The sequence below is a fragment of the Eleutherodactylus coqui genome, chromosome 3 (genome assembly GCF_035609145.1).
Source record: "Eleutherodactylus coqui strain aEleCoq1 chromosome 3, aEleCoq1.hap1, whole genome shotgun sequence".
In the NCBI taxonomy this organism is placed as follows: Eukaryota; Metazoa; Chordata; class Amphibia; order Anura; family Eleutherodactylidae; genus Eleutherodactylus; species Eleutherodactylus coqui.
In genome coordinates, this window is record NC_089839.1 from 51,739,625 (window position 1) to 51,754,939 (window position 15,315).

The 15,315-nt window shown below is 38.4% G+C and overlaps 1 protein-coding gene across 1 annotated transcript in view; it reads right to left on the bottom strand.

The window, feature by feature from the left end:
• Positions 1–14,687, bottom strand: part of PKDCC (protein kinase domain containing, cytoplasmic) — a 73,051-nt gene extending 58,364 nt beyond the window's left edge. The window contains exon 1 of the mRNA XM_066595578.1: positions 13,656–14,687. Within this exon, the coding sequence (XP_066451675.1) occupies positions 13,656–14,444 (789 nt within the window). The 5' untranslated portion in view covers positions 14,445–14,687. The remainder of the gene's footprint in view (positions 1–13,655) is intronic.
• Between the last annotated feature and the right edge of the window lie 628 nt (positions 14,688–15,315).

A 15,315-nucleotide genomic window follows, 5' to 3' on the forward strand; every position in this document is an offset into this window, starting at 1 on the left:
CAGCAGGTGATTGGAGAGGGAGGAATAGGGAAAAAATGCACTGGCCCTTTAAGAAAGGGGGCAGGAGTGCATGCAAGCCCTACGAGCAGATGTCAGGGGTAAAGGACAGAGCATGGCGTGCAGCGTGTGGACAGTAGGGGCTTCTGATTGTGGCCTCAGCCCCAGTATCAGGTGACCAGAGGGAGTGATGGGTGTGGAGTGACAAAAAAGGTTGACAATCACTATGTGTACGTGGACGTAACGGTCAGATAAAGGACATCTGGAGAGGTCTCTGGAGCCAGTCATTGGCCCCTTACCTATATTCATGATATCATTGATCTCAGTTAAAGGGGCTGCCCAATGAAATTAACTTATCCACTGGAAAGGTGATAAATATCTGATTGGTGGCAATCTCACTCCTGGGTCTCCCACCAATCACAACATTGGAGGTCTTGGGTGTCCCAGAATGAAAGGAGTTGTGGCCACGTGTGCGCACTACTGCTCCATTTATTTTTATGGGACCGCTGAAGACAGCTGGGACGATTGCTTTAACAGCAGCTATGGACACTTGGATGCTGCCCTAATGCTCCAGCGGTCAATATGTTATTCGGGAGAATTTCATGTTAAGCCTGTATCTAGCAAGCTATGTATTGTTTCTCCTGTGAGTCTTTGTAGCAATCTAACATGAGAAAAAAATATACATATATATATATACATATCTGTGTGAAATAAGTCATTTATAGATACAGTATGGGCATATAGACCTCTATAAGTATTGTATTATGGCCCCATAATAACCCATGTTGATGAGGCCCACAATAAGTGGCACAATGAGTAGCTGCATATGTCTTAGATTTCGAACAGCCTTACCCCGATCCTTTCTTTTTTTATAAGAGGGGCATCATGCAATAATATAAAAAAATAAAATCTTATTTGTATAGCGACAACATATTCCAGAGTGCTTTCAGCTCATTTTTTTATTACCCCTCTCACCAATCTGGGCACTCATTTTACCGACCTCAGAAGGATGGAAGGCTGAGTCAACCTTGAGCTGGCTACCTGAACCACGTAGGGATTGAACTTGCAACCTTCAGGTCATGAGCGAGAGCTTAGGACTGTATTTCTGCTGCCTTAACACTCCGCACCACTCAAGGCTAAATGAAGCATATTTCAAATGCCTCATTTTGTACATCCTTTTGACACAGATTGACCATAAATCCATCCCAACTTTCTAATTTTTCTGTATTTTTGTGTTCATAAGTGAAATATTAATGAACATAAATATTTTTAACCATTACTGATATCTCTGTCCCTGTGGGACATGTTAATTGCAGTCATACAACTTCGGCAATAGGTTAGGCACGGGAGAAGCAGGGGGTATATTAAAAGGTGATGAAAACTCCATGGATGGAAGCATCGACCTTCCCGTAAAACTCTAGCGTCCAAATGAAAGATGTCAATTACCTCACAAAGCAGACGTTTGTATTCAGTAATGGGGGAGCGCGGTATTTATAAAGTGACTAGACAAATGTCTGTTGTAATCCAGGACACCTATAGAACATGGCGGCTGGCAGATTTCCCTTTATAAAGCGACCAGTTTGATCATTCTCCGTATTGAATATTGCCATCATGTCCTAGCCGAAGTACTAATACCATACTAAGTGTACGATATAAGAGGTGCTAAGGCCGAGCTGTGTATGTGGAGCCTGTACGTTGGCAAACAAGAGTCCCTATGGCTTTGTACTACTTAGTTTGCTGCCATATGGGGCCTCTATATGGCATCATATTAAAGAGATATCCTCCCCTCCCCTAGAAATAATGAGAATATCTCTTTAACAATACATTCATTCGTACATGCTACAATTAGATTTCTGTTGGATTCATATGGAACCCAATAAAAAATAACCCTAAATATCTCTATAAGAAATCTCAAGCACACAGACAGACAGTGTGCTGCCATAGGGTGCTATGTATAGTTTAATATGGATCTGTAGAACTTAGAAATTGCACAGAACTTAATACAGTCATACACATGAACCGTGAGGGCTCATTTACACAAGCGTAATCTCATTGTGTATTACGCGCACAATATACACTGTGAATTGAGTCAATTAAAGTTCATTGATTTCCATTGATCCATTCAAACTTGCATATATTTTTTGTGTATGTTCTATTTTACCACATATTACGCACAATAGAGCCCTATCAGGTGCAGTCACAAATCACTGCCATACGGTGTGATACACCGACTCACACAGCGGTAAAAATGCAGCATTATACCACACACATGTGAGTGAGCCCTAAGAGTTTAAAGTTTAGATATGGTACTTTGGTATTCTTATTACTTTTATTGCTCCCTCAGATACGGGAAGCAGTGCTGATAACAACATACATGGGTGCAGAAAGTACTAACATCACGCAGTGGTTCGTTGGCTGTATATCTATTGCCTGTGACCAGGAGTAGGGAAACTCTCGTTATGCCCAAGTTGGATTTAAGAATGCACCTACTACCCTCAGTCTCTAAAGCTGAGCGTGATATCTGTGGAATGGACAATAATTCATTTATAGGGGTTTTCTAAAGAAAAAAAAGTCATTGAGGGGAGGGATGGCACAAAAATAACAAACTGAGCCATACTCGCCAGTCTGTTGTTCCCCCGATCCAGTATAGCTACTCTAGTCTCCACTGCTCATGTCCAGGAAGTTGCTACATCGTCACATGCCAGTCATAGTTTACATGACCATGGAGTCAAACATTGCCTTTAGCAGTCATGTTTCCATGAAACCCCCTTCTCTACTTTATTTTGGATCATTTCGACTGATACAAGAAGAGTGAGTATCTGTAAATACAACATAGTTATAACACAATCCCCCATCCATAGAATAACTTTATGATTGGTGGAGGTCTGACTGTTCGGACCTCCATTGTTCACGAAAACAGAGGTCTGATTGGTCCTGGGTGAATGGAGCGTGCTACTGTTCCATCCACACCAGTGACACCACATTCACCAATTGTAGTTCATGACATCACTGGATAAATATTCCTATGTACAATGGTTTATGGGGAGAACATCTAAACAAATGTAGCATAATTTGGGTTCCAGCTAAACTGCCCCATTTTCTTTAGGCCCCTTTCATATGGCATAATGTTCAAACAGATTTTGACATGGATTCCACTCTAAAATCTGTCATAGAATCGGTTAGAATTTCAGCTCCTATTATTTTCCACATGAAGATTTGAAATTAGTATAGCAGAAAAAGAAAAGCGATAAGTCACTTATTGATGAATTTTCGGGACAGCTAGTCTTTGAAAGGAGCTAATAGGGTGCTTTAGCGTGGATCAACAGCAGTGCAAACAGAAAGTCTGCATCAGACGTTCAGGCCAGTCTCAAGTTTCAGCGACCAATTTTACTGCAAAAACACAGTGAATTCTTCCACCATGTGAACATACCCTTCAAAGGAACTCTTCAGTGTAGATACATGAGATACCATATATACGTAAGACATTTTTCCTCTAATTGTCCAGGTATCTATTACCAATCCATAGAATTGTTTCAGAGGATTCTTTCCCAGAAGCATAAATTTATAATGAAGAGTACGTTAACTAATACAAACAGTATAATTACAATAATCAATGATAGATACGTGTCATATGTGAACCTGTAGGCAATAAAGTTGCCCTGTCACATGACTGGTCCTTTGAAAAGAACTCATGAAAGACAAATATGACAGACAACAATTACTAAAAACAAAAACTTTTTTATAAATCTGAAATTTCTGTATTACTGGTTAAAATATGGAAAACTCCATGATTGATATATTTTAGACTTTATATTTTCCTGAATTTGATTATTTTATAAGAATCTTGGGCAATATTGAGTTCCCAAAGACCAAAAGCATCCAATATCACATAAATATGATCCGACAATTTAATAAACCCATATTCTCTCCCCAATTATATCATTTGAATAATTTGTGATGCTCATTTTACATTTTTGTCTCTAAATTGAAAAATAAAGATAAGAAGAAACTGATGGAAATTGGCTGCATGAGAATAATTTTGGAAAATTGCATATGGACCAGCTGTTATCGGTGATAAGGGTCATTTTTAGTGTTTTTATTCTGGATATTACAAGAGATGACCTTATTTGTATAAAACAGTTTCTTCAGGGAATTACTTCTTACTAATTCATTAAAGAATATCTACTTTAAATGTCTCTAAAAAGTTGGGTCTTCATCTTTGCTCTTTAATGAAATTAATTAAGCATTGTTTGCGGCTTGTCTCTGTAAATTGAATGGGACAACTTGATGCTGTAGGTCACGAACAACGGAGAAGAACATAGGTTTTTTAAAGTTTTTTTTTCTTCATTTTTCCATCTGAAACATGAGAATGAAAACGACCATTTAACTTTCAAGTTGGGAAACAAAAGTTCTTCCTGACAGAGGTAACCATCAAGAGTATTTGATACATAGCAACTGGGAGGCAATTAGAGTGCTGCTAAGTCTTGTGTTAAAGTAAATCAGTGACCCAAATCCCCCTCTTTCCCAAATGCCCCCTCATTATTAAATCTACTTTAATGAACAAGCCTCTCAACCAAATACATTTCCATCTTAATGGGAGCGCACCTGCCCATCACAATGGACTTAAAAGAAAGGAATTTAAGTAATGTCAAGAAGATGTATCCAAAACGAGCGAAGAGCCTAATAAAATGAGTTCGACTTTATTTAGAATTTCACCGGTCAATTCAACTTTTTGTTCTTTTATTTTTTAATCAGAAACCTCTACTTTACTTTTCAGGATACCGAGGTTATGTAGATGTCTCATCACCTCTGTAAAGTCCATTGTTTGCCTTCCTCATTTTACAGTGTATAATGGTGCCGATTACATGATAATACCATCTAATCCATTTTATGTCGACAGAAGGAGGTACAGGACATGCTGTGTTAGCAGAAATTGTCAAACGCTTCCCATAAGTCACTTGCGCTTTATAAAAGTTATGTCCCAGTTTTCTTGATCTGCAGGCATTAAACATAGCTGATATATTTTTCCAGAAATGCATTATTTCAATCTGATAACTTTAACCCTTTAGGCTTCGGTCCAGATGGTAGCCCTATTATCTCCTGGAGATGGAAACATCCAAACTTTTTTACCCAGTAAAACAAAAAGATATTTAAAATTGAACCCTGGGTTCTAAACCTCTAATATGTGAACCCCTTATAGTCTTATGCTAGATTGAAGTTCTTGGATACAAAATTACTGCGACATAATATGACATAGAGCAAAAAAACGAGCAAGAAGCAAAGCTACAGTATGATTACTTCCTGTAAGTGTAAAACAAAAAGTTTCGAATAAATTTAAAAAAATTATTGAAAGTTTATACAAAGGGGCTAATTGACATAAGCCAGCCAATTAATCCAAGGTAATAAATGAATTTCTGTGAAAAAGAGGAAAAATGCCAAATAGCAAAATGACAATATAGAGAAGACTGATGAGATTTTTCTAGCAAAAAGCTGCAAATAAATGATCGAGGGCCACATCATTTTAGGTTATAGAAAATATGATAGACGGTACTTAAGGGAACTTTTAGTATGAAAATGATCAATACTATATACGTTCGATATAAAGGAGCAGTAGCTGATGCTTAAGAGATTTTGAACGACTGGTAATTTACTACCATTGGGCCTTTGGCTTTTTAGATAAGTTTTTTCTTTAGGTAAAAGTGCAGAAAAATATAAAAATTAGATAATTACAGTTTAAAATGATATTAGAGCATGTCTCCATTTTTATTTAGAGGGTGAGAGAAAATTATTTTACGAGCTTTTCTGCAAAAAATTAGAATGCTAAATATGGTGCAAAAAGCATAAAACACCCCATTTGTACATAACCCTATAGTACTGTATAAGAATAGAACGAGGAGATTTTGCAGATGGGGTTATATAAGACACATACAGATGTGAGCTATATTAAATTTGACTGTAGCAAGCGCTTCAACTATCGAGACGATAGGGTAACATATTTAAAATTAATGTTAATATCTTTTTTGGATTGTAGCTGCTAAAAGCCATGAAGTTCTAAAATGTTCCAAGAAAAATTCTGGAATATACGGCAAATAAAAGTATAAAAATACAACAAATATACTAATTATAAAGCATAACAATTTCAAATGGGATTTTCCGATGTTTGGTAGACCTCGAAAATCTCAAAGACACACTGGGTGCCCAACCCAAATATGAGTTCCATAGACAAACATTTTTTAAGTTTAGTTTGTCCGATTCCTGTGAAAATCAATGTGATAAAACGTTTAGTTACAATATTATGTTTTTCATCTCTGTTTTTGCAAAGTTTTCCTTGCCGGTTGTCTCTTGCAGCCACAGCTAGCATCACCTACACATGGAGACAACCGGTGATTTGTGACTGCTAATTTATGACATAATTGCTGTGTACTGAGTCCCGTGAACCATAATCTGTTTCTAATGAACTTCTCCTTCATCCATTGGCTGGGAGCAAAGCTGCTGCTCTTCAGGAGATGAAATGCATTGCTTCTGCTAAGTCATGGTTTTCAGTGCAGGCTTGGAGATGGCTATCATGAAAGCCTGTGTGTATCTGTCTGTTTTGTGTTAGTGTGTTGGTGCCCCTCAACAATGACATATTAACAAGCCTGCTAGAAGATCCGAGAAGGTAGTAATAAGCTCTGTTATAATGTTATTCTTTGCCTGGCTGAATGGAAAGCGTCAACATTTTTAAATCATTGCAATCTGCTTCCATTATCAGCTTGCGAGTGGAGATCAGATCACCGCAACACTTGGAACACAAATATCAGATATTGTACAGTTGGAGTAGACACAATATACATATATTTGTTAGGGTATTTGTAAACTTTTGGGCTATTTCACACAAGTGTATTTTCAATCTGTGTTCTGTGTGAGCCAACTAGACTAGACTCCAGACAGTACACGGACCCATAATAGTCAATGCATCATTTCACACACCACTTTTTTTTACATGGGTACATGGATCGCATAACCCCCCCCCCAAAAAAAAAACAACATTCTGATCTGACTTACAGATTAGACTCGCTAATTCAAGTCAATGGGGGTGCACAAAAAAACGGACAGCACATAGACACCTTCCATATGCTGTCCGTATTTCGTGGACCCTTTGCTGAGAGATGCTGAAAAAAATTAATTAGGGTCTGTTTCCGATTTCTTTTTGGGGATGTCAAAAACAGATGATATACGAAAATAAAAACGGACTTCCGGACTGTATATAGATGGCATAGAAAACTGTACTAAGGCCAGTTTTTTGATGACACTACATAGATGAGTTTTTATACATGTGTGTGGCTTTCGGGATTCTAAAGGTGTTCTTACATGGGCCGATAAGTTGACCTGCAAATTTTGGTGCGAAATTCCATAGTGTTGCATTTGGGGGGAAAAATTCCATTCATGTGAAAGCACCTTAAGGGACCCTTCTCACGGGTGTGATTTTTCTGCATTCTGTATCACATGACGTGGTACATTGTGCCCCAAAATCTGCACGGTTCTTTGCAGAATTAGATGCAGAATGAAAGTGGCTTAGCTTTGGTGGCAATTCCACATTAAAATCTGCAGGTTTTAGTGTAGAATTCACAGCATTGGATTAAGGTGTAAATTTTTGGTGGGGAATGCGGGAAATTTTTGCCCATATTAAGCTCCATAACAGAACAGGGCAATCGCAGAGAAATTAAATTCCTTGCAACTATTTAATGTCCATCACTAGTGAACTGAAAGAGCAGTTCACTTCTCTGGTCCTAAATAACCTGGGCAAGGCAGTGTGGCTTTTAACACCCACTGGCACCTAGAAATCAGTGCGCATGCCCCGCCAACCACTACACTGGGTATCAGCAGAATACAGTTCCTGTTTAGCACAGTCTGCAATCTGTGAATAGAGAAGACAGGCTGTCATTAACCCTTGATTTCTCCGCCACTGAACTACGCAAGTATAAACTGTTCTGCTATAAGGTTCTGCTATATATTAAGGAATTGCTTTAATATCCAATACCCTCTGTAGAGAAAAATACAGAAGCTGTGAAACATTACAGCAGATTTGGGATGCCATAGTAGTTTTACACACAATCCTGTGCGGAAGTGCAACAGTAAATCACATTGAATTGACTCAAATGACCAACTCAACTCTGCTACATCTCTATTTATAAAGCATATGGGGAGTTTTTTGAATACATGTGTCACTTGAGCCCCTTCAAATAGCTGATCTGAAGATTACATGTACTTATTTGTGGTTGGCACTACCGACTACCTTGTAAATGTTATTTATTGCCTGTAAACCCATCATTGTACTTCTATAGTCTTTAAAGCAACAATCTGCAGTTTTATAGTTCACAGGCAGCCGGCCTGTAGCAGGTCAACCAGTGTTAGCGATGTAATGAATGGATATTAAAATCATATAAAGTATCACATGACGGGCTTTGATCTCCAGAAGGTCAGCAATGCGTCTGATCTCCTCTGTGACAACTGAATTACGTTTGTTGTGGTGAATGCTAAATTAAGAAAAGCGTGCTATGTATAGATAATCCGAACAATACAACGAAACACGGGGGATTATCTAGACAACGGTATCATGGTGAGAGAAGAAGAGCGCTCATAGATAATCTGGGCACACCAATATAAAACCGTCAGATCACATGCAGTTTCTCCTGAACTACTGCTATACAGTAAAGCCGCATTGTCAGATACTGGATGATATCTCATATTAACCCCATTAGTGTACAGTAGTTGCAGAGATACAATAACATCATCACCAGATTATGTACGGATTAGCCAATTTTAAAATATCAATATCACCGCATCACAATCAGATTATACATAGATGATGTACTGATACTATAGTAGCGTATCATAAGCAAATTCTACACACGTTATCTACTGCAACTGTAATATCAAAACACAATCCCGATATCATCACATCACAACCAGATTATTCATAGATTATTACTAGCGTATTACATCACAACCAGATTATTCATAGATTATGTACTGATACTATATCACATCATATCCAGATTCTACACACTATCTACTGCAACTATGATATCAAAAGACAACCATGTTATAACATTGCAATCAGATTATAGATAGATTATCTACTGATACTATAATATCACATCATAAACAGAATCTACACACTTTATCAACTGCAACTATAATATCACAAAAACTCAACTTCATTATCATCACATCACAACAAGATTATTCATAGATTATTACTGGAGTATTATATCACAAGCAGATTATACATAGATTATCTACTGATACTATATTGTATCATATCCAGATTCTACGCACCATCTACTGCAACTATAATATCAAAACACAACCTCAATATCATCACATCACAGACGGATTATTCATAGATTATCTATTACTAGAGTATTATATCACAAGCAGATTATACATAGATTATCTACTGATACTATATTATATCATATCCAGATTCTACACACCATCTACTGCAACTATAATATCAAAACACAACCTCAATATCATCACATCACAGCCAGATTTTTCACAGATTATCTATTACTAGAGTATTATATCACAAGCAGATTATACATAGATTATCTACTGATACTATATTATCTCATATCCAGATTCTACACACTATCTACTGCAACTATAATATCAAAACACAACCTCAATATCATCACATTACAGCCAGATTATTCACAGATGATCTATTCCTAGAGTATTATATCACAAGCAGATTACACATAGATTATCTACTGATTAGAGATGAGCGAACGTGTCCGTAACGGACACATCCGCACCCGGACACCGGCTTTAGCGAACACTGGAGTGTTCGCGCGTAAGTGTCCGGGTGCCGCCGGGGGGCGGGGAGATGCGCGGCGGCGCGGGCGGCAGTAGCGGGGAACAGGGGGGAGCCCTCTCTCTCTCCCTCTCCCCCCCGCTCCCCGCCGCACCCCCCCGCGCTGCCACGGCGGCCCCCGAACTTTTTCGCCCGAACACCGAGGTGTTCGCAAAGTTCGGTGTTCGGGCGAAAAAGGGGCGGGGCCGAACGTGTTCGCTCATCTCTACTACTGATACTATATTGTATCATATCCAGATTCTACACACTATCTACTGCAACTATAATATCAAAGGACAACTTTATTATAACATAGCAATCAGATTATACTTAGATTATCTACTGATACTATAATATCACATCATAAGCAGACTCTACACACTTTATATACTGCAACTATAATATCATAAAAACTCAACTTCATTATCCTTACATCACAACCAGATTATTCATAGATTACTACTACTTAGATTCATAGATTATTCATAATTCATAGATTATTACTACTACTATAGTATAACATCAAAAGCAGATTACACATAGATTATCTATTGATGCTATATCACAGCGCAACCAGATTTAAAGCACTTTATCTACTGCAACTATCATCAAAACACCACCTCAATATCATCACATCACAATCAGATTATTCATAGATTATCTACTACTATAGTATTACATGACAACCGGATTATTCTTTATCCACTATAATTGCAATATCCTCAAAACACAACCTCAATATTATCACACCACAAACACGATATATACTGTAGGTTGTCTACCACTACTACAGTATCAGCACATTGCAGCCAGATTATACATAGATATCTACGGCTACTATAGTATCATCACTAGTGATAGGCGAATTTTGGAAAAACTTGGTTCAGCAGGTTGGCCGAACTTTTGCAAAAAGCTTGGTTCGGTCCGCATTAGTTCGACCCAAACTGGAAGTTCACCAATACACTTAAAACTGGTGTATCACACTGTCTAGGAACTATAAAAGTGTTGAGCGAACCGAGCTAGTAGAATTTAGCTAAAAGCTTCATGCTGAACCAAACTTTTAGCAAAGTATGATCCAAAACTGTTCGGTTCGGTCAACACTAATCATTACAATTAAACTGGATTATACCAAACTAATCCACAGTGCAGTATAGTACATAACAATATAACCAATATACTTCATCTAAATGACAATATCTACTCAATGCCACTAAATTACTCACACATTCACAATATAGCCACAATTGAATCACTTTCTACACTTCTAATAGTGTTAAGAAAAGGCAATCACATTGTTAACAAGCTATGTAAATTATAATCCTATCCCAATGTGATCACTCTGTAATATCATTACCATACATTTTAAAACTGCCCCACCCATCAGACTAATGAATCGCCCATATACAAAGAGATACTTTGCTAAAATGGGATTTTTTTTTAGAGGAAATTCCAATCCAATCACCAGTCTTGTGATAGGCACCATCATCTTGCCATGTCACCCGAAATGCGTCTAAGTAGGGGCTACCATGACAAATTTACCGAAACATTACCAATTCTATATACTTATTATTCCATAAACATTGCCAAGGGACCAAATACATTATTATCCAAGACATAGTCATTGTCTAGGGCCGAGAAAGTGATGCCTTAGGATCCTTCTAAAGAGTAGGAACACAGAAGTATGTCAAAAGTAGAGGAGATAAACTACAACATCTGTCATATCCGCTGACATGAGAAAACATGAAAAGTAGGAAAGGTGTACCGAAAACAATCTGATCAGATTAGAACATTGTCGGAGCCATTTCTCCAAGACTGAATCAACAATGCTGCACTTGTACCTCATGAGGGGAAACTGTTCTGCACAATATTTTTATAATTATCAATAGTGCTAAAGATTCTACACACCGGATCCGTGTTGTTCAGACGGCACACAGATAGCCTTGTTTTGCCTCTTGAAAGACTGGGCTTGATTTACACTTTTCCTGCTCTAAGTAAATGAGCTGAGGCTCAAACTTCTCACTGCATCTAATAAAACCTCCAGGATTGACTTTTTTAGGGGGGTGTAGCCCTTTAAAATACTTAGACTGTCCTTCTAGAGTGAGTTTGGAAGCATAAAAATCTTTAGCCATGTGCTACTACTATAAGACACTATATAGTACTATTAACATTACAGTACCCTGAGGCTCATTCACATGCAAAATCCTTAACCCAACTGTTTCATGTAGCTGCCTGGTGATTGTGCAAATTTTTATGCATACATATAGCAGGGCTGAGTTTGTCAGATGCACATTTGACACAACTGATCATTATATTACAATGGGGCAGGTTCATTAAGGTCATCTAATACATGCTGGTGAGGCAGTCTGAAGATGTGTCAAATCTATCACAATGATGCACGCTGATTGATAGATTTGGCTCACGCCCAACTCAGTTAACTACCTTATCCACCTATTAGATGTCATTCTGTAGACGAGGTCTTTGGATCTAAAAACTGGCGCACACTAATACTAAACTGGCGCATTTTACAACTTGACAAAATTGTGCGTCATTTTCTAGACAACTTTGAAAGGTGTCCGGCAAGGCGACAATATCTGTTCTACTTGGCGCAAGTCATTAATAAATTTGTCAAAAAATGATGTGCGCCAAAATTTTGGTGCACCTAATTCTGGCTGAAGAGGAATAGTAAATGTCCCCACAATGTATTAGCTATGGTCATACATGGGACTGTGGGTAAATTTACGAAATTTGACATGGGCCGACGATTGGACAAATGTTTGCATCTTTGAAGGCTCATTCCTGATCATTGCCCAGTGTAAAGGTGCTCAGAGATTGATAAAATGCTCATTTGTCATTCGTGGCATGTATTACGTGGGCACAAAAATGTTGGTGACCTATACACTCATATATATAGGGGGTGTGCCACCAACAATAATGTACAATGGTTCATAGTAACGATTGTCCATACAAACCACCACATGGAAAGTAAATGTTAAATAAACCAACGTAGAATGACTTGATCGCGTTAGTTGGGGGCAATAATCTGGCCATGTCAGAGGACGCTTACTCAGAGTTAAATGAAAGAGTCAACTCTACAACATTTTCCGGAATTTTTATCAAATTGACAAGGATGAGGCATTTATCCATAGAACTGCATATTCAAATGATGGCTCAGCGTCATCAGGCCTTTGGTAAACCCAAAAGGTGATATGTTTTCCTTAACCTGCATCCCAAAGGGGGCATCTGTACTGTAATGCCTGATATATGCATCAGTTTGTATTTCTTAAGCTTGTCTCCAGAAAACATAAGTCAACAGAGAGAATGTGTTTCATATCCAAGGCATACAGGGAGCGCATCTGGAAAGTACAATCCAAATACATAACTGAAAATGTCGAATGATTTGTATCATCGCCGAAGAAAAAAAATCTCTGGAGTCCTGTGAATGATTCAGGAAGAAAAATTAAGTCTGCTTGCAAACAAGGCTGTCTGGAATTGCAAGGAGGAATTAGCAGAAGGCAGAGCATCTCAGTATATTAGAGAAACTTTCGAGGATCATTGGCAAATTTCCATGGGAAATTTCCTACTAATTTTGTGTTTCTTTTTGGATTTCTAATGTTTACCCAATTTTTCAATTTTGTTCCCTTTCATTTCAAAGGTCGAGCTATATGGGATCAAAATACATAAAGTGAATATTTTCTTGGAAGACAATGAATGCATGAAATATTTAGTATTGAAATGAATGGTTAAAACACAAAAATTTCTAAAAACACTATTTTGGATCCTCCTAACCATATTCAAGCATGCTGATACTCAGTCTTACCTGTAGGATGTTTCGGTGCTGAAGTCTTTGCAGTAATATCATTTCTTTGATGATCTTGAAGGACGCCAACCTGTAGCAATCTTCCAAAGTCCTATAACGATTAAGACAATTTTGTATGTCATGTCCCCCAAAATCGACAGATTTTAGTGCCACCGACACTGTGTCATTCAACACCAATTTATAAACAGCTTTCGTGTAGCCTGAGCCTAGATAGCGTATGTTGGTTCCCTTACTAATGTCCTGGCAACCCAACAAAGGTGGCTGTAGGGACAGATCTATTTTTGAACTGGGATGTGACTGAGATAATATGTCCTTATCAGAACTGGATCTCTTAGGGCTTTCCCATTTCTGGTTGTGTTCAAATGAAGATTGCTGGGCCAGGTCCATAAGCCTTCTTTCTAAGGGTCTCAAAAGCCTTTCCGTAGCCGACACCGGAGCCTGGTGTTCTCTATAGCGGATCACCTCCTGATACCTGTCTTGGAGTTGCTTCAGTAGGTCCATAGATATCTCGTTGTCTTGCCATGATTGTCCAAGAGGTATAGGAGTCCCCATATCTTGTAAGTGATGATTATGATCGAAGCCTGGCACAGAGAGTAAATTCAACAAAGTGCCAAGGAAGAAGGATAGACAGAAGCCGCCTGCAACGACAATTTTCCTTCGTCTCATTCTCAGGTTGAGTCCAGGTCTCCAGCTTTTAGCGCTTCTGTTTAGGTTGAAGGATGGAGGCTGAAGAAGTGTTCCTTCACATTGTATTCCTAAATCCTCGCACTGTTGGACATCTTCACTCATAGGATGTAGACACTTGAAGGATTCTTAGGACAAAACTTTATTTTTGTCCCAGCTTTCTACTCCAAGGTCTATTACGCTGGTGCCTTGACTTCTCTCTGCAGCTCCTTATCCTACACAGAATGGATGTTCGCTGCAGGACTGTCAGAGAAGGAATGAGGGGGAAGGCGTGTTTTCGGAGGGATCTCTTAAGGCCAGCCTCTTGCTGAGTGACAGCATCAGTCATTCATAGAAGGATAAAACACTTCCCCTTCTCCTGGATTGTACAAGGCTCCTACATTTGCATCGGCACATGTGGCTCATTGCATTTTCCTTGTCTCCAAACTTAAGGATGAGCTGAGATTAGGCTACTGCTTCATAGTTTTTTTTTTACATGCAGTGAGGTCACAGCCTGCAAAACACAAGAAGACCTGAATTGCAGATCATCGGGTGCCCCCAGCAGTTTAACTCCTAGTAAAGCAGGCAATATTTGACACAGGCAATCTCTGCAGCGCACATATGTACAACAAGCAAGGTGTCCTAGCGCCTTGATTACTACCGCACCTCTCTCTGCAGACTGATTCCATTGCCATATTACCCTGGAAAGTATCATATTACCTGGTTATCCCTCACCTCCCTCTCCAGTGCTCAGCAGTTGTATGTTATTTTACTCACCACAGGGAAACATAGTCAATGGGAAACATAGGGAAGAATTAACCCCCTTATTGCTGGATTCATGTAACCCCTCTAAATGTCAGTGCAAAGCAGAAAATTATGCATAAAACTTCGTGGAAGACCAATTCCACCTTAAAATAATTTAAAAAAAAGAAACTTTTATGAATTTTTCAGTGCAATTAAAAAAAAAAATACTTGGCAGTATTTTTTTTTTTTTAAT